Here is a 20689-nt window from a genome sequence, read left to right as displayed (position 1 = left end):
ACATTTTGCAAACTTTAATTGTGTATAACCCCTTAAAGGAAACAAATCAGCACTGCAATTACAAAAATATTAGAGACGACAGATTAAATAACACAAAAACAACATGCTGCCGTTCAATAAACTTCTTATTCATTTGATACGACTTGAGTTACGACTTTACAGAACCGTCTTGAGACGACAGAGACGTTAAAGGATAATTACCAAATGTAGCTGAAGGCGATTCTAAAAATCAGCCTATGAAAGGAGCTTTGATGTTTCGAAAAGGCGCTGGAATACGCAATGGTTACCAAAGAGACTAATTTGAAGACAAATTTCGGGTATTTTTTGCTTTTAAAATTTGCTTGACGCGAAGCAACAGTCGGGTGTGGCGTACGCGCCATAAAAGATTCATAAATGTAAGAAGAAGCTGCCGTGATAATACAAGACGAATACAGTTTGATGTAAAAAAAAATAAAAATAAAGTGGAATACCCTAAAATTTATGGAAATTGTGACATTTAAATAATAGTACAAAAAAAAGTTTGCTTCGGTATTAAATGCCGATGCTGCACAAAACTTAAAAGAAAACTAAGCTGTTCCGCCAACAATAAATTGGTGCCTACTATAGCTTTCGAACTTGTTCATGGCACTGAGTGAAAATACTTTAGAAACCGTTGCAAATTTAGAGATATACTTATAACTATATATATTCCTAGGTGGAAGAGTATTGCATTTAGAATATCGACTTAGATAGATCGAAAGGTTTTTTAAAAATAATTGTAATTTTGCGTAATTTATCTGCCATAGTTTCTGGTTACCAAAAATGCTTCCTTTGCGCGGATGACTACGTGACATTTTGCATTTTATTCGATAAATATTCGAAAATAAATCGAACCGCACTATTAATCAAATAACTTTTTCAAACCCGCTTGTTAGCTCAGCCACAGTGCGGAGTATTTAAAATAAATTTTTTGAATACATAAACACTTTATTCATTTATTTAATCAATCCCCCGACAAGCATCGTTAATCAACATAAACAAAAATCATTTTGCCAAAAACAAAAAAAAAAAATCTAATTAATGCGAAATCCACTTAAGAGTCCCATAACTCCCTGTTCCAATTCACAGATTCACGCTGCTATACGAAAAAGTACAGCTAATTTGTTATTCGCTATTAACTATTCCCATCCATCTATTTATTTTTCATTAACGCTTGATTTTTTTTGTTTTTTCTTTTATTGTTGTTAACGTTTTATTGCTTTGCATTTTGGTATAAATATTTTGGTGTGGGTTCCAAGCCAAACGGTAGCCAAATACATTTTGAAGGTAGTCATAAATTTTCTTTGAAATGAGCCGCAAAATCATTTGAAAAAATGCCAGTAGAAGCAACAAGAAAAACAGCAGAGCATTTGAAGCATATGAAAATAAAAACAAATCAGTAACAACCACTAATGGCTTGCAACAGTGGCTACCAATATTAATTTGAGCATAGGTGAATACGTTAACTTAATTAAGCCGGTTCCTGTACTCAACAAAGTTGATGATGAAGCTGGAATGCTAACCAAAAGAATGCTTATATTTGTATGTAAATCTATGGATGTGTGCGAAGATGCATATAGACGTTTTATAGGCAAATGTCTGTGTGTATTTATGCATATAAGTTAGGTGTAGGTATACAGGTACTTGTGCATACAGATGATCAGTTTATATGGTATATCAGTGACGACTTCAATGATCGACTGCCAGATATTTGGATTACTGTAGTAATACTTTTTATACCTGCCCGCACTTCCGCATAAGGGTACTACTCGTATAATTTTCTTTTTTTATTTTCTAGATTTATAGAAAAATCAGAAAACAGCAATTTTGCGTGGGTGACAAGAATGATTAGAATGAGCAAACTAAAAATTTTTAGCAAAATTAAAAAAAAAGTGTATCAAACCGTACAGGGTACGCCATCTTTTATGTCGTTATGAAAACATTGAATAACTTTGAGAAAAAAAACAACTGATTTGTATAAGTGAGGTATTTTTATTTGGTTTGGTTATTTACAATTTATTAAAACTATTTTTTGTATACAATATCAATCAATTGGTCACCTTTATTAGCAGTCACAAACTGCGATATTTTTTCTGCGTTTGTCATCACTTTGTCAAGCATTTCGGGTTTTTTAGTATCGATTTCGGCACGAATATTTGCCTTAAGCTGGTAAATAGTCTGCGGGTTGTTGGCGTAAACCTTACTTTTCAGATAACCTCACAGACTGACAGGGTTAAGTCAGGAGATCTTGGGGGCCAGTCGATGTCGCCTCTTTTTGACACTAAACGTCCCGGCAATTTTCGTTGCACAAATTCAATTGTTGCATTCGCAGTGTGGCATGGCGCCCCGTCTTGTTGAAACCAGTAACCGTCTAAACCTTTCTCACGCATTTGCGGGCAGATATAATGAGCCAACATCTATCGATATTGGTTTCCATCGACCGTTTCGTTTTCTCGGTAAAAATATGGCCCAATGATGGTTTTGGCGCAAATGGCGGTCCAAACAATTACTCTCCGGTCATGCAATGGCGTTTTATGGATCTCTTGTGGATTCTCAGATTAAAACGAGCCTCGTCAGTCATTAAAATTTGCTTCCAAAAATAGGGTCCAATGTCAACCATTCGAGCGACTGTTTGGCCGTACTCCATGCGATGTGAATGGTCTGTCGGCAATGTTCTTTGTGTCAATTGCCTTTTATACGGAAACAAATTTAAATCATCCTTTAAAATGCGCCTCATTGTGGTTTCACTGACGTCAAAATGCTGAGCGCGATGACGATACGACACTTTTGGCCCCTGGGCAACGCTCTCCCTCACTGCTTCAACAAGTTCATTGGAACGTCTTGGTCGTTGATGAACGGATGTTGACGATCTCCTACTGTCCCATGCTCAAAAAAATTCAACACCAAACGACGAATAATATCGTCAGACGGTGCCTTTTTGACGCCATACTTTTTGCGATATGCGCGTTGAGTTAGAACAATAGAACGACTATTTTCGATGTATAGCATCACTATTTCAGCGCGTTGTTTCGGTGTAAAGCGATCCGTGGTTGAAATTGCACTGAATTGACGTATCGGAACGTATGTTGAAGTCGATCGGTTGGTAAATGACAAAGTTATTCAGCGTTTACATACCGACATAAAAGATGGCGCACCCTGTATGTATGTATTTGCGTCTAAAATGTGTATAAAAATGAATGTTATATACAACACAAGTGTATCGCGTCGAATTAAAAAGTTGTATGATATATTTCAATTTTTCAGTCACTCAACTGAATCGTATTCGTCAACACCCAAAACTTACGCCACAGAAAACATAATCGACCTTGAGCACACATCATAAATATTTAGATTATTTGATTCGATTTTCTAATTCTAAGATTCGAGTATTACTAATATATTTAAGCCAAGTTGTCATCACAAGTCCTTGGAGATTCATCTAAAATCAATCGGACAAGAGAAACTAGTTTTATTAATAGTTAGTCTCGAAGTTTTTTTTCAAAATTAACAATATGGTGGTCTCAGAAAATATTTTTCAGAATTTCGAGAAAAAAACTGAGAATTAATTGTTTAAAAAAAATCTAAATTTTTGAAAAAAACTAAATCCTTCGATCAGGCACGAGTTTATGTTTTTGAAAAGCAGTATAAGTTTCATTCAAATCTACCAAGCGGTGTTTAAGTTACAGTTATTACCAGTTCAAAAAACATAGTTTTGAGAAAAATGCATTTAAAGTTTTGCTATCGATTGTTAATTGTTGAATAACTCGAAAAGTATTAGTCGGATGCACTTGAAATTTTCACACAATATTTATAAGATAAGAAAATGCAAAAAAAAGTCCATTTTTTTTAATTCAGACTACCCCTAACCCATTATATGCTCACATTTTTGTTGGTCAGAAGTCTACCAAAGACCAAATTCATAAAAAAATAGATCTATTTGCTTACAAAAAGTCCCATCATCTGCTTTAAGATTATAGGTTTTTGTGATCGATAATTTTTGCTGGTTAAAATTTCTTCATCTCCAGCTCTCCTGCATCGAATTGTCACTTTGCTCTCTCAATTTTTATGTGATGGATATTCTTTTGGCGCTATCGAACGCCCACTTGCAAAAATTTGGAATAACTAATACCAATTTCTGTGGTATCGAACGCAACCACAAACTATATAAACTGAAGACATTTCCATATTCGTCTATCAATTCGTGTTTTAAATCTACTAAAAAGTTTCCCTTTCCAATTCAGAGAAGTAAACAAAAATCAAGCTCAGTGCGGTTAAAGCATTAATGAAATGTCAAAATACCACTTTGTCAAATATTAACAATTTGAATTTTTCATCTACATGCACAGCTTCGTTCATTAATCAAAGCTCATTTAAAGCTTTCTTCATTGCTGTCGGCACAAGGAATAGTAAAATGAGAAAACATGCAGTTATAATTAGTGTGCGCATAAATACATATATATGTACATTAGGGCGGGTTGATTTAAAAATCGTTCATTGCTCTGTGAAAATCGTATTCTAGGGATCAAAATAAGAAACTTTGCCGAAGGAACCATACCTCTAAAACGAATTCTGATGTCCCCCAATTTAAAAATATCACCATTTTTGGCCTTTACATGAAAAAATCAGCTAAATGGCTATGTTTTTTCTTTATTTTTATTTATTTATTGGGAGGTTGAATTAGTTTTAAAGGTTTTTTTCGAAGATTTGGGGCTTTATTGTGAAAAAACGGTACAAAATATTTTATTCGAAGTATTGGGCATCGCTAGCTACAACTTTCGCCCATCTTTCGGGCAATTTCCGGATGCCGTTTCTCCAAAATTCTGGCCGCGCTTGGCTATCCATGACTCAACCCATATTTTGGTAGCCTCGTACGAGGAGAATCGCTGGTCCGCCAAATCGAGACTCATATGCCGGAACAAATGATAATCGGAGGGAGCTATGTCTGGACTATACGGCGGGTGGGGTAACACTTCCCAGCCAAGCTTTCCAAGGTATTTTTTGACAGGTTGAGCAACATGCGGCCGAGCGTTGTCATGTTGTAAAATAACCTTGTCGTGCCTTTTTACCGTTTCCGGCCGTTTTTCTTTCAATGCCCGGCTTAAACGCATCAATTGCAGTCGGTAACGATCCTCTGTGATTGTTTCGCCCGGTTGGAGCAGCTCAAAATATACGACGTCGACCTGATCCCACGAAATGCAGAGCATGATTTTCTTGCCGTGAATATTCTGCTTGGCCGTCGACGTTGATGCGTGGCCGGGCAAACCCCATGATTTTTTGCGTTTTGGGTTATCGTAGTGGATCCATTTTTCGTCGCCAGTCACCACCCGATGCAAAAAACCCTTCCGATTTTGTCGCTCGATCAGCAATTCGCACGTAAAAAATCGCCGTTCGACGTCGCGCAGCTTCAACTCGTACGGGACCCAATGTTCTTGCTTTTGGATCATTTCCATCGCTTTTAGACGCTTGCAAACGGTTGATTTATCAACGCCCAATGATTCAGCAAGCTCTTCTTGGGTTTGGCACGAGTCCTCGTTTACCAATTCCCCCAATTCCGCGTCCTCGAACTTTTTGGGCTGGCCAAGACGCTCCTTGTCTTTGGTGTGAAAATCACCACTTTTGAATCGTCGAAACCAGTACTCACATGTTGAAATCGACGAAGTATGGTCTGGGTAGGCCTCCTGCAGCAATTCACGGGCTTGGGCTGTATTTTTTTTTCAAATTGAAGCAGAAAAGCAAAGCTTCCCGCAAATTGCGTTTCGACGGCACGAAATTTGACATACTCGGAGCACGAAAACACTGCGTTGTTTATACTTCAGCGAAATGAAAGATACTGATAAACAAAGCCTAGGGATGAGGCTTTGTCATGAATATATATTCAGTATTGCCAACGCGATAAAGTGATAAATAGCGCCATCTGTGTGTCACCTTCAAAACTTATTCAACCTCCCAATATAATAGTATTTATTATTTATTTATAATAATATCTATTTTTTCTCTTAAGAAATTTATTTAGTCAGAACATATGTAAATGAAAAAATTAATTTAAGCGAGTTATAGGAAAGAAACTAAAAAGTTCGACCCTCCCCACAAATCGACCCGGCCTAATGTACATATGTATGTACATTTACTATACATATGGATCTGTATACACGTGTTGCCACATGTGAAATAGGCGGCACGCTTTAATTAGCCTGACAATCGAGAAAGGTGTTCAAGGGAGGCTACTAACAGAATGTCACGACACATAGATTGGAGACATATATTATATGTAAAATATATACCAGTGGTATCAAAAGTACTGCACATATTAAATATAGGTACCTTATGAATGCTTGCTCATTAGGATGTCCCGAAATATTTTTTTTTAGTTTTTCTAAACGCAAGACCTCTTAAAATTTGTGTAATTAATTGTAGATTTCAAAAATAATTTTTAAATAAAAATGAAATTATATCTTCAGGTCTCTACCGATCTTCAAACTTTAGAATATTTTACCTTTTTTTGTAATTTTTCGCATTTTTTAATTTCGCTGAACTGAATTGAATATACAAAAATATTAACTTTTTTATTACATTCAAGTATAATATAAACATAATATTTTAATTCGCATGCATTGACAAGTTCCCAATCACTAAATCTTTGCTAGGTTTCAACCTGCAAATACCCTCAATTTTCAACATAATTCGAAGTGTTTCTTACCTTAACTAGGGAGTGTTTTCTTCAAAGCCACTCAGTTTCTTGTGTCGTTAAAGTGCAGTTGCGATTGTTTTATTTTTAAAAGTGGATTAAATAATGAGTTTGAGGCGTAGTGAAACTACTTGTGCTATATTGGGACCTTACGAAGAACTTGGCGATCGACAGCTGCCAACCATAAAGGACGTCATTAAATATATTTTATTCGTAAAACACGATCTAAAATTGAAGTACAATGGAAAAGATCCATCAAATTCAGATACATTTGCGATTGTTTCTGAAAAAATATGCGATATTTGGACCAAAGCTTCGATTCCAATCGTAACAAAAGAAATTATTATTCAATTACAAAAACAACATTTCGAAAAATATCTCCATTTAAAAAGATACCCCAAAAACAAAAGAAGTGATAGCTATGAAAATAAACTGAAATGTTTCTCAGTGTTATCAGAAAAACTCTTCGACGTTGCTGCTTGTAAATGCACTTCTTTCAAATTTTGTTCATGTTTAAAACCTAAAAAAGTTCCCATCAATGAAAGAAATTTTATGTTGGATCAGAGAAATGACAGGAAAATGGCTATTGGCGGGATTGATAAGAAGGAAACGACTAGATTAAGGAAACGACAGCAGAGACAAATAGAAGAATCAACAAGGGCAACAAAAAAGTTCTGTTCTACTCAAGAAACCTATTCGGACTCAGTCTGTTATGAAGATGCGATGAGTGAATCTTTCCTGGAAATAAATCCGATATTAGAGGGATCATCGACCAGCATGCCCTCAGTAGAGGCGCCATAAACTTCAACGGCAAATCGAAACACACTGCCGTTGCCTACCGTGGCTAAGGTCTGTGACAGATACGGCTTATCGTTGCGATCTGCTGCGGCTGTAACTTCGGCGGTTTTGGCAGACGTTGGCTTGGTTTCTACCAAAGAGTTAACTCTGGTTATTGATAAAAACAAGATCCACAGAGCGGTATCTAAAGCCCGGACCGAAGCCTCAAAAGATATTGGAAGCACCGTTATAAAAAGCATTTACTTTGATGGACGTAAGGACAAGACTCTGATAAATGAGAAAATAGGGAATCGCTACCGTCGCAAAGAAGTTTTAGAAGAACACGTCTCAGTTTTGGCTGAACCTGGATCAATTTATTTAGGTCACACAACGCCGAATCGTGGGACTGGGAAGGAAATTCAGATTTCGATCACAACTTTATTAGAAGGACAACGTTGGAAGTTAGATGACCTGATTTGCGTGGGATGTGACGGAACTGCAACTAATACCGGTTGGAAGGGTGGCGTGATTCAAAATTTAGAGCAATATTTAAAACGGCCACTCCAATGGTGTGTTTGTTTACTTCATGCTAAGGAATTACCGCTTCGTCTTCTATTTTCTACTTTAGATGGTCCCACTTCTGGGCCTAAAGAATATTCTGGACCTATCGGAAAACAATTAGTTGGCTGTGAAACTAAAACCCCCGTGTCTTTCTGTGCGGTGGCTGGTAATTTGCCTGACTTGCCGAGAAATGTGATCGATGATCTTAGTACAGATCAAAAATACCTTTATCAGATGAGTAATGCTGTATCAACTGGTTTCTGTGCTCCTGAGCTGGCAAACCGTCAACCTGGAAAAATGGCGCACTCGAGTATACTGCTAATCGTATACTCAGACTTTATATAAGTACTCTTCATCCAACAGAAAATTTGAAACTGCTTGTCAATTATGTTGTTAAAGCATACGCCCCGATGTGGTTCCTTATCAAGCAACAAAGTTCTTTTAAGGATGGCGCGAAGCATACTTACCAATTGACTCAGTACTCTCGATTTCTGCCAGAAAATTTGAAATCTGTTGTGGATCCTGTTATCGAAAGAAACACCTTTTATGCGCACCCAGAAAACCTACTTGTCAGTATGTTATTTGATGAGAGGGATCACATTCGGGAGCTGGCATTACAGAAAATAATAACAGCTAGAGAAAATGAATCTTCAACAAAACTCAGAATATTCAGGCCACCAAAACTTAACTTCTCGGCCCGAGATTACACTGAAATGATTCTATGGGACGAATGCCTAACTACAACACCCCCTGTTCTTCGTCACATTTCAGACGAGGAGCTAAAAAACATGGCAAAAGATAAGATCTTGGAAATCGATGACTTTCCTTGTCATACACAATCAGTGGAAAGGTGTGTAAAACTGGTAACAGAGGCCTCACAACGTGTAACTGCCGCAAGCTCTAGAGATGGTTTCATTAGAACCAGGCTACAATCTCGAGCAGAAATGCCAAATTTTGGGCACAAAAATCTTTTTAAATATTAAGATTCTTTTATTAATTGACCGCTTTACTTCGTTTATTTTATTTTATTGTTCTGTAGTTCACTAATTTGGATAATAAACCAGCTTATGAATTTAACTTTTGTTTTATTTTCGGCATATGGTTCATTCTTGTAAAAATGTAAGATTTAATAAACTTTAACGTTCTGTAGAGCCCTCAAGATAATATGTAATTCAAATTTTCTTATGATATTCGTAATCTGTGTAAAATTACGCAAATTTTGACAACTCTTGCGTTTGGATATCTTGAAAAATAAAAAATTTCATACATTGACGGGACACCCTATTGCTCATCCCTTTCAAACTCCCAATCTACATTGCATACTCATATTACAGTGGCCCTGCCTTGAAGCTGTGCTAAGTACTTTTCTGTATTATAATTCGAGAACTATAAAACTTATAAAAGAAAATATTTTTTATTGAGGAAATATTAGTCTGGTTCTAAGTCCAGAACCCACGAGATGAGCGCGAAACACCAAATGATAGAAAAAGGTTATCTTACAGCTTTGGCCCCTCAGCAGGCAATGGCAAACCTCCGAGTGTGCAGCCTTGACCAAAATTACTAGACACTCTACTAAAATATGATACAAATAATTTCAAATGTGTCTACCAAAGCGGCCGCTGCTTTTTGCAAATGTGTCACTAGGGCATTTAGCCTTTGATTGCAATAAAAAATTATGTTATGACAAAATCCATGGGATGTTTAATCTTTAGTGCATAAAGTCTAAAAAGTGGCATTTTCAAAGGCATACCTAAAATATTTTGGCACTTTAAATTTGGTTGTCAATATTCGAATAATCTTTAGTGTAAAAATATCAAATGGGTATGAATAATTTCTTTTTTTCGAAACACCTAAAAAAAGTGAGCTTTGTTACGACAAAAGAGTGAGAATACAAGTTTAAAGTGAGGAAGGAAAGTATCAGTGAAGTGAGCGGCCGAATGTGCTATTGAGCAATTTGCGGAGACGAAATCCCACCATAATAAATAAAAAAGTGGGAGAAATCGCCTTAGTAGGGCACGGGAAGACAGAAATCTCGCACGCGAGGCTCTCAAAGATCCGTAAAACAACATCTTCTGCACTTGCAGCTGCCCTGTCAGAAGCAATTAGAAAATCCATTAGTTCTCAAACAACTATAAAAAATCTTCCTGGAAGCAGGTTTAAGAGTGTGAAAGGCTTGAAGAAGTCGCGGCTTTCAGAAAAAATTAGAATGGGCTCTCCGATAACAACATTTTACGGAGGAAGATTTTCCGAATGTTCTCTGTTCTTCGAGGGAGGCTTATATATATGTATATATAATTGGCGCGTACACCCTTTTTGGGTGTTTGGCCGAGCTCCTCCTGCTATGTGTGGTGTGCGTCTTGATGTTGTTCCACAGATGGAGGGACCTACAGTTTTAAGCCGACTCCGAACGACAAATATTTTTATGAGAAGCTTTTTCATGGCAGAAATACACTCGGAGGTTTGCCATTGACTGCCGAGGGGCGACCGCTATTAGAAAATACTCTTTCTTCATTTTTGGTCTTTCACCGAGATTCGAACCTCTCAGTGAATTCCGAATAGTAGTCACGCACCAACCCATTCGGCTACGGCGGCCGAGGCAGGCTTAGTTTACATTATTTTCAAATATCAACAACCATAGCTGCTTACCCAAGAAGACCAATTACGAAGAAATAACACAAATCATAAAAAATGATTTGTTTTGCTTTCCTACAGATATTTTGAACACCTGGTGTGATGCTTGTGAGGCGACGGGTTGTCGAGGAATACCACCCAGATTGCTGTTAAGCTTGGGGGAGGCAGCATTATGATCTGGGGTTGTATTGCTGCTGATTGTGTCACCGAAATGTTCATTTGAGAGGGTCGCATGAACAGTCAAAAGTACATAAATGCATTAGAAACTGCACTTTTGTGTTCTTAAGCTCGTCCAATCAGTCATCGTTCAGACGGCAACCAAGTAAAATAAGCATTGGCTACGTTGCTTTTTTCTGTACCACCTATATAATTTCAGCTTTCTCGTCTCATCCCATGGGATGAAGCTGGTTTATGGTCTGAATTCTAAATTCTGTTCTCCGTTGTGTATTATTATGAAGAGTGCTTCTATTCTAGCTCTGGATGAGACAACAATTGCTAGCTCTTTCACGGCATCCTCCAAGACCCTTGATTTGAAATGTCGAATCTCTAGTTCAGTTGCCAGTTCATAGCCAAATATACATAGTCATACGTTTTTTATTCCTTCGTTGTTTTATTTCCAGAGAAAATTCTGTAAAATGTGTTTCTCATCTTCCACAATCGTTAAATTTTAAAGTGCTTTAGACTCGGCTAGGCTAGGCTTGTGATACCCAGAAGAAGAATTCCACGGACCTATTCCTAAATGTCTTCGAATTTTTTGGCGAATCCAAAAACCCTTCGAAATTGCGTTGACATCAGTTAGTTCAATGGTCTTCGTTCATTGAAATGAGCTGAAATCAACGCGATACTTGTGAGAGCCGCAATCAGAGCGGATTTAGCTGTCAAATTTTATAATTTTTGTGAACTAGAATGATCAAAATCGACTCATTTTATTCTGTTTTTGGAAAGATTCCGTAAAATAATTTTTATGATCAGCTAATTAGGACTTTAATAGAGCCATAAATTTATACATAGTTTCATAAATGCAGCCATACATACATACTCGTACATATGACCGAGCGTAATAGGTTCCAACTTGCACAGCGAGCTCAAACTGCATACTAATCAATGAACGCTACCAGGTTATACTAATGTATGTAGATTTACAAAACCAGGTAATTAAAAGAGATTTCGCGAGCAACGACTCGTAGATCTCTACACCCAATGTAGTTGTTATTTATCAACAAAGTTGCAGTGTGCGCTTAAAAACTGCAATTTACTTCTCAACAACAAATTGATAAATTTGTATTTAGACATTGCGACACTTCAATTGCAATCAAATTAAATTATGTAGAATAAAGGAGCTGAACGCGCAAAATCACCATCAATTTATACGGACACAAGACCCCAAGTGGAGAGCGAGCAAGTGGCAATTAGTGTTTTCCAATTAACTAGTTGCTAACTAACGTTCGGATATTACTTGTTCACACATTGTACCTATTAGACTAGCAATTACACACACACACACACACTCATGCATTAACTTTAATACATATGTGCAAATCTATTGCAAATAAGCGTACACTCAATAAATCACAACTCTTGCCACAATTCAATTAATAATTTATAATTTAAATTTTCATTTTTTTTATTTGCAGATAAATCACATTTGGATATCTTTTCGAATCGTCCACAACCAAAAAAGAAACGCAAATCCCGCACAGCTTTCACAAATCATCAGATATTCGAATTGGAAAAACGTTTTCTCTATCAAAAGTACCTGTCACCGGCCGATCGCGATGAGATTGCCGCCGCACTGGGTCTGTCCAACGCGCAGGTGATCACTTGGTTCCAAAACCGGCGAGCAAAACAAAAACGCGATATTGAGGAGTTGAAGAAGGATTTCGATAGTGTAAAGGTATTCTCTGCGCATAAGTCCTTTCTGGAGAATGTCAACGATCTCAGCATATTGAAGAAGAAGCCCATGCATGAGGCGGATGCAATGGTCGGGCTTGCTGCGGCCGCAGCAGCCGGTATGGTGCCTGTATCATCTGCTGCCGCAGCAGCGGCTGCCGCACAGGCTGCATTAAATACACAAAAATGAATGAATGGGCGCACATTGCGCCATAAATACATTTTCACACAACCAACTGCGTGAGGGGATGAGAACAGCAAATGAAGAATTGTCAAATGTTATGTGGATGCGTTGCACTGCAAGAGAGGAGTGAGGAGTATGGAATTGTCCATGCCGTAAGGAAAACTAAAAACCATTGAAATACAAAACCAAAGCTATCAGCACATGAAGTGAAGCGCTCGCTTAGCGGCAGCGCGATCTGCAGAAGGATCTATAAATCCACAAAAGAAAAAACCATATTTACCCAGCGTCACCACGTGGCTGTGCCATTAGAGGTTGGTGCGCAGAATTTTATAATTTATCATTCCATGCTTTTTCACCGAATGGCAGAGTTCAATCCACAAAACTTTACGACAACCAAATACTCGTTAGTCCAACATTGCGCCCTAAAAGCAAACAAGTTCTCAAAGCAGTCTCGTAAATATCGCACGACAGTTTGCACAGATGTCGTCCGCTGTGGCGGCATTAACTTAAGACGTGTACATCGAGAGCCATGAATGGGTTCGTTGAAGAGCCTGGCTGAATGTTGGCAACAAGCTGAAATGCAGAAGTCTCAGACGCAAATTTATATAACGCTTTTAAGTAAATTTTATGGCAATTTAACTATGGAACGAATTGAGAAAAAGAAAGACTTTAATAAAATTGAGATATTGAAAACACTTAAAAATTTCGTATTCGAATTTATTTGAGGGAAGGAAAATACTTAGTTTTTTGAATTAGGTAAACTTTCAATATTTTTACGGTATTTCTCACGCAAAGAGTGCAGCGGTGTTCCAAGTTTAGGTGTGTCCACTCGCCGCAATGCTATTGGGGGACTCATCAACGTCGTTTCAAAAGCTGATCGTTAAAAAAAATAGATATTCTTAGTATGACTGCCCTCAGCGCGCATTTCTTCAAGATATATCAAAGAATGCAGGAAGTGGCTCTCGCTAATCCCACAACACAACTCCACACTTTCTTGGGCCCCCGGTCACTCTGGAGCGGAGAGAGATGGTAGAGTGAATGAGTGTACAAGGAAAAGCTCTGTGCTTAATTTTCAGCCAGTGGTAGAGCACATAAGCATTCCTCTAAACTAACTGTATACTGCGATTGACTTGAGCATAATCACCCTAGTCAGTAGAATTGGTGTACCTTACAATGGCTTCTACAGAAGTTGCGTAGATGAAGAAAACATTGAGTCGGTACAATACCTCCTCTCTGAACTTTCTGCACTCGAAAGAGGCCGTGCCAAATATCTGGGCGTTTATTTCTTTGAAGACCTGGGAAATTTGCAAAATGTCTCACTGGGATTAGTCACCTTCTTAAAAATATTAAAGTGGATAAGGCAACTTAGTGGGTGGATGGAAATCAGTTGCATGTATCCCAACGGGCCTTAGGACTATAGATTGTCTTGTTTTAGACAAGCAACCTGGTACGATTTTACATAAAAATGAAACTCATATATACGCATATTGAGCTTGTTGGTTTCAGAAGTTTGAAATTGGTTGCCATTTTTGGAAAGGAAAATTAAAAAGGACCAAGATAATATTTACTACTTTCATGTTTCGAAAGTCTGCTTGGAATGAAAATCTTTGCTTCTGAGCCCAAATTTGCGATTGCTCAACACAAGTCACTTTCTTTTAATCAAATAACGAATAATTTAGAGAAGAAAATAGGAGTAGCTATCTCAACATCTAGGTAGAAGCCACGGACACCATATCAGGTGAATACGGTGAGTAATTGAGTGGATCGATGAAATGGTGCATTGTCAGCTTCCGCCTTTGCGGCATTCAGGGTGAATTCGTCGAATGCGATGCAACAAACGCTTCAAAACGCCAAGATAAAAAATTGAATTGACGGTTTGGCCCGTTGACCCAAACTCCTTGTGGAAAATTCCCTTGGAGTCGTAAAAACAAATGAGCATCGACTTGACGCTTGACTTAGCCAAACGCGAGTTCTTGGGTGCTGGCTCGTATGGGGCCTTCCATTCGACACTTTGATGCTTGGTTTCAGGTTCATGTTGGAAGCACCAGTAGCATCAGTAGTTACAATGTTGTGAAGGAAGTTCTCGTCTTTTCTCGCCTCTTTAATGAGGTCTTTCAAATGTCGAATTCTGAAAAATTTTTGATCCTCAGTCACTTTCCAAAAATCTCGTGTCACACAAAGAGTTCCTAAATGTTTTTTTTGTACATTTTGACTAAATAGAAGAAGTATTGCCATTTAAACTGTTAACGTTTTCTAATCTATAGAAAATTACCCCGAAAACGTTCAAATGTGTCGAACTGCATGCAGTTTACCAAAAAAACACAAATAAGCGCCGAACGTCGGCAAATCAGCTGAAAATGTCAAATCCACTGGTAGTGGGACAGCGGTTCGCGGATATTACTACCTTCTGTATTTTCGCCACCGTGTGCACTATTGGTAATCGCACGTCATCAAGCTCGGATATCGAAACGACCATTCCGTATTTCCAATTAGTTGGGAAAATATGGCGGGTGCACGACTGAGCATGGTTCTCTGATGCAGGGAATTTAGCTTCCAATTGGATATATATTTTTTATTAAAATTGGTTTTTTTTTGTTTTTAATTTATAGCTACCACAACTTAGCTCACTGTGCATATGTACAAGGTGCTTGATTTTTTAAACTTAGTGTGGCATATAATTATTTGTATTTGCGTGGGATATTCCACTGGTTGCATTGACTTGATGTAGGGTAATAATTATACTGTCTTTTTTGGGTACGTGTTATAATTTACTTTAATTTGTCTCTTGCTGATTATATCAGCGCATTGAAATTGAAAACTGGTAGCAATAAATTCAAACATGCTTAGATTAGCATCACGCCACCACATGTCCGCATTTAATAAATTTGCGAAATTAGCGGTGGTGGAGATGAGCCGAATACCGATGACAGTATTTTTTTTTTACAATCGATCGGATTTTGTTTTCTTTCCTTTTTTGGTATTTGTGGTTTTGTATAATTTGTCTACTTCAATTTCAATAAATTAAAATATTGGTAACTGCCCTCACCGCTATGTGGGCTTTTCTACCTCACTCGCGATTTTTTGTATAATTTTTTTTGTTTTTTTTTATGTTTTGGTTTTTTAATTATTATTAAAAACTGCTATTCATAAATTTGAGTTAATTAACTATTAATTTAAACAATTTGGTCACTGATATTCACGCAAACAATTTGGAAGAAGAAGCGTAATTGGCGCAAAATAAAAACTTTGAATAAAATTAGGGGGGAAAAAACATCAAAACAGCACAAGGCATACAACAACAAAAAACGCCGATGTAGCCGAAGGAATCACGGTAAATTATAATCACCTTGTCCAATCCATTAGCTGAGGAAAGTGTTTAATTCTGAGCGAAAATCCCGCAGAGATTTAATGGAATGCGGCGCACGCACACTAAGTAAGCCCAGCTAACCAATTTTATAGCGCTAAGCCGGTGAGATCGTTTGATCAGCAACTTAATCGCTTACACATTTGATTATTTATGTATGCATGCACATACATATATACGCTTACAGGTAGGTGTATAATGAGCAGCCTGTGTGCAAGTGTGCAGCAGCGCTAATTCTCATGCCCGAATTTATTAAAATTCAAATTAGTTTGTAATAATTTATTGCAATGAAATTAAGAGTAACTCGAAAAACTCTGTTTTGTTCCCTTTCCTCCATTACTACACCTATAGCGGTTCTCTATAGGAACGTATTGCAGTGCCCAATCGAAAAAATCTTGCTATTTTAAACGAGAAGTTTCAGCTCCTCAGTTAAAATTTGGGAGCAACTCGCGATCTGAGAGATTCCCAATGGATGTGAATGTCATGAAATGGCCTAATGTTTCTCTATCTGAACAGAAGCCTTTACGACTGTATATTTTCAGTATTTCAGCCCGCGCGTTACCCTTTTTTGAAAATCCTTTATAAATCTAAATATTTCCTCCGCGTCTTCTATAAATATAATAATTTTTCCCCAAAGGCAAAAGTAGAGCAGTAAGCAGGTGGCTCAGCGGATTGTGTACCCTGTAGGAAATTCATTAATATCAGGTTGAATAATCCTTTTTTATTCCTTTTAGAATTCATTTAAATAAATTTTTAGTGCAAACTGAATTCTTGCGAATTTCGTTAAATTGGCGGATGTTTATCAATTTGAGATCAACTAAACGCTCTTGCGGCCACCATAGCCGAATGGGTTGGTAAGTGACTACCATTCGGGAGCATGTAGGTTCGAATCTCCGTGCATGAAACAGCAAAATTATAGAAAAAGTTCTTTCTAATAGCCTGGTAAAAAATATCTTTCTTCGGAGTCGGCATAAAACTGTGGGTCCTTCCATTTGTGGAACAACATCAAGAAGCACATCACAAATAGGAGGAGGAGCTCGGCCAAACACCCAAAAAGGGTTAGTGACAGAAAAAGTTTTGTACGGTCTCTTGTTCTTCAAGATATAATAGTAATAATTGAAGGAAGCTGCTTACCACACGACATTATTACGCAACTGGCTGTTATCTTTTCCTGAAGATACATTTGAAGAAAATTAAGAATGTTACAGGAAAATCTATGTCAAGAAGCTTTCTGCTACTAACTAGATCTTAGTACCAAAGGAAAAAAGGTGATTTAAAAAAAACAAACTTAAGGTGATGGAGAGTATTTGGAAGGTGTGGCCAACATCAGATCGGCTCTCAGCGATTTTGAAGCAATCAGCTGATTTGCTGGCGTAACATGGGATGTGACAGCGGTTATAACAAAATTAAGATTGTGTTGGTGGTATAAGAAAAATTCAACGTAGCCATTGCTTCTTGCCATCTGAACAACAGCTTATTGGACGACCGTAAGAATACGATTGAACTGAGCGGACAGTATTCTGCTACCGAACCTCCAATGAAGATTAAACTCTGACCCAACAGAGCTGGTGCTATTTACCAGATCTCTTTATTCGCGAACTGGAGTTTGAAGGTCTTGGCAGGGCAATCTTTCCAAGTAAACAAGATTGTAACGAGGGGAAAATCTGCACTGAAGCTTGCACCTCTGTCTTCACTGACGGCTCTGTCTTCACTTCAGTCAATTTATATAAGTATATCCTTAAAATTGCTGAATACTACTAGCGTTTTTCAGGCAAAAGTCTTTGCAATCGTGCAGGCATGCAAAATGCTTAGGGAACGTGGGAGCGAGGGAGATATTAACATTTTTTCCGATAAGCAAACTGCGATCAAGGCATTGACGATCACTCTTTTCCATTACAAAATTTTGTTTCGAATGGCCAAACCTTGATATCTATCAACCGTGGGTTAAGTTATGTTGGATTGTCTTTTTTCGTGGGGCACACTTTTTTCCTTTTTCGATAGTTCAGAAGGCTCGTAATTCCCCTGTCCCTTAAAACCAACTGGGACACAAAATATATTTCGTCACTTTCTTGAGATTTATGCTACTGAGATACTCAAACTTCTACAGAACTATTCACCGAGATTTGAACTCTTGTCTCAGATAGAGCCGGACAGCTCAGAAACAACGACTAAGGAAAATAATAAAATAAAAAATAAATAAAAATAAAAACACTTATCTTGGGGACCACTTAACCTCCCGTTCGTATATTCTCTATGTCTATGAAACTGTCATCTTTTCTCTAAAATCAATCTAACTTTTTCAGGGCGGATTTAGAAAGATCTCGAAATAACCGCTCCTCAACTAAAGATCGCTGTGTATCACCTTGAGTGTAAACACACTTAATCTAGGTTCGGGACATCGGAACATTGAAGGAAACGAAAAAGCCGAAGAACTGGGAGAGGAATCTGCAACAAGAACGCGATTTCCTTAAAATATCTACATATCGCGGAATGCAAGTGGAGAGACCAGACCACATGCAAAGTGAATAGATTATTATAGCCCACCTACAACCACAAACAAGCGTCAATACTGATAAATATGAAACTAACGGATGCCTGTAGACTCACGGCGGTGATATCTGGCTTTTGGTCTATCGGGGAACAATCAGCCAAAAATGGGCATACCTCACGACACACACTATCATAGTTGTAAACAATCAAAGAAAACGGAAACGATTTTCCATTTCCTCCGTGAAGGAAGAAGGAAGGAAAGATAGTCAACCCTGGGCGCACCATTGTTCGAGAGTCTCATAGACAGTTGGTCTGGCTTAGATGTCAACAACCTAATAACCTGAATATAGTCATGCTGTAAATAAACATTGAACAAGTTGGTAGCGAGGATGTGGCAACAAAATGGTGCGGAAACGCTATTTGGATTCCAGATGAATAACTTCTTTAACCAAACAAAAGGTCGCCGAGGAGCTACGGTGTTATTTGTAATAGGAACGCTAACTTAAATTACTTAGTGGTAACTTCGAACGTTAATTCCGATAACAATGTAATCCTTGAAATTCAAACTAGAATCTCTCTTGCCAACAAGTGCTACTTTGGACTAAGTAGGCAATTGAGTAGTAAAGTCCTCTCACGACTAACAAAACTAACACTCTATAAAGCTCTCATCATGCCCGTCCTAACGTAAGGCGTAGAAGCGTGGACGATGATAATATTGGATGAGGCCTCACTTGGAGTATTTGAGAGAAAGATTCTGCTCAAGATTTTTGGACCTTTGTGACGGTGAGTATCGTACGCAATAGAACAATGAGCTGTATAAGGTTTACGACGACATAGACATAGCGCAGCGAATAAAGATCCAGCGGCTACGTTGGCTGGGTGATGTCGTCCAAACGGAAAAAATGCTCCGGTTCTGAAAGCATTCAATGCGGTACCAGCTGGTAGTAGCAGAGGAAGAGGAAGGCCTCCTCTGTGTTGGAAAGATCAGGTGGAGAAGGACTTGGCTTTCCTTGGTGTGTCCAATTGTCGCCGGTTAGCACGAGCAAGAAACGACTGGCGCGCTTTATTAAACTCGGCCAAAATCGCGTAAGCGGTTATCGCACCAATCAAGAAGAAGAATAACTTTAAGGGCCAACTTCTAATTAAAGTTGGTGTGCAACGTTATGGTAATTTGTATGTATTTATGTTGTATAAGCTTTTCCTACAGGGCAAGTGTTTGTGTATGTAAGTACATGAGTAGAAAAACGAAACCAACGCTGCAACTATCAAAAGTGTGGTTTCTACCAGCTACTGTATGTGCACAGGCTGATCGATGATGCCCAGCAATATATGGTATTTATACGTGAATGATCAACGTTTGACCCGCAAGCGTTTGTTGCGGTTCACTTCAAAGCGTTGTCTGCCGCCCGAGGTACATAAGTATAAGTAGTTTTGGCGCTACGTACGGGCAATTACCCACTGCGTTTAAGTTTACTTCTACGCTTGCGCAGCCAACCACTTATACGCGCAGCCACAAGCGCAACATATCTCTGCATAGTCGCACAAACGCACATTTTCATTCCATCTGCATACACACATATGGACATATGAATAATAGCATTGAACGCTGACTATCAGGCGTTGAACGACGATCGATTTATTTGTTGTCTTTAGTACTTCGAGCACTGGCTTCTGTTGGTCTTCGCTTTGCCACTCTTACTTTAGTATTTTAGCGTTTTTCTACTTTGGAAGCGCTCATTTAAATAATCAAGCCATCAATTCAACGGCTAATGATGCCCGAAATACACGCGTGCGGTACGCGTTGATTTTGTAGTGATCACCAAAGAGCGATCGACTATCACTTGGTCAGTGGCTACAGGCCACCATCGGCTACCAACCAGTAGTTAGTTGTTGATCAGTGTTGTCGGTTTTCTTTATTTCGATTTTAATAAACTCCATAGAGAGCCACTCCAAGATGCATTTACATACACACGCATTTTAATATATGTGTGTGTGTGCTGGAGAAGTCTTTAAAAATATTAAATTGAATTTTTATTAGTACTTAATCTAATAGCCTACTCTCTGCACCTTCTCATACCCTTCTCGCCGT

General features: G+C 38.1%; 1 protein-coding gene across 1 annotated transcript in view; it reads left to right on the top strand.

The window, feature by feature from the left end:
• Window positions 1–13420, top strand: part of LOC129236435 (homeobox protein B-H1-like) — a 34456-nt gene extending 21036 nt beyond the window's left edge. The window contains exon 2 of the mRNA XM_054870828.1: window positions 12307–13420. Within this exon, the coding sequence (XP_054726803.1) occupies window positions 12307–12752 (446 nt within the window). The 3' untranslated portion in view covers window positions 12753–13420. The remainder of the gene's footprint in view (window positions 1–12306) is intronic.
• Window positions 13421–20689: the final 7269 nt, after the last annotated feature.

The sequence above is a fragment of the Anastrepha obliqua genome, chromosome 1, assembly GCF_027943255.1.
Source record: "Anastrepha obliqua isolate idAnaObli1 chromosome 1, idAnaObli1_1.0, whole genome shotgun sequence".
Classification (NCBI taxonomy): domain Eukaryota; kingdom Metazoa; phylum Arthropoda; class Insecta; order Diptera; family Tephritidae; genus Anastrepha; species Anastrepha obliqua.
Note: the sequence above shows the minus strand (reverse complement) of the source record. Positions and strands in the feature narration are given on the sequence as shown.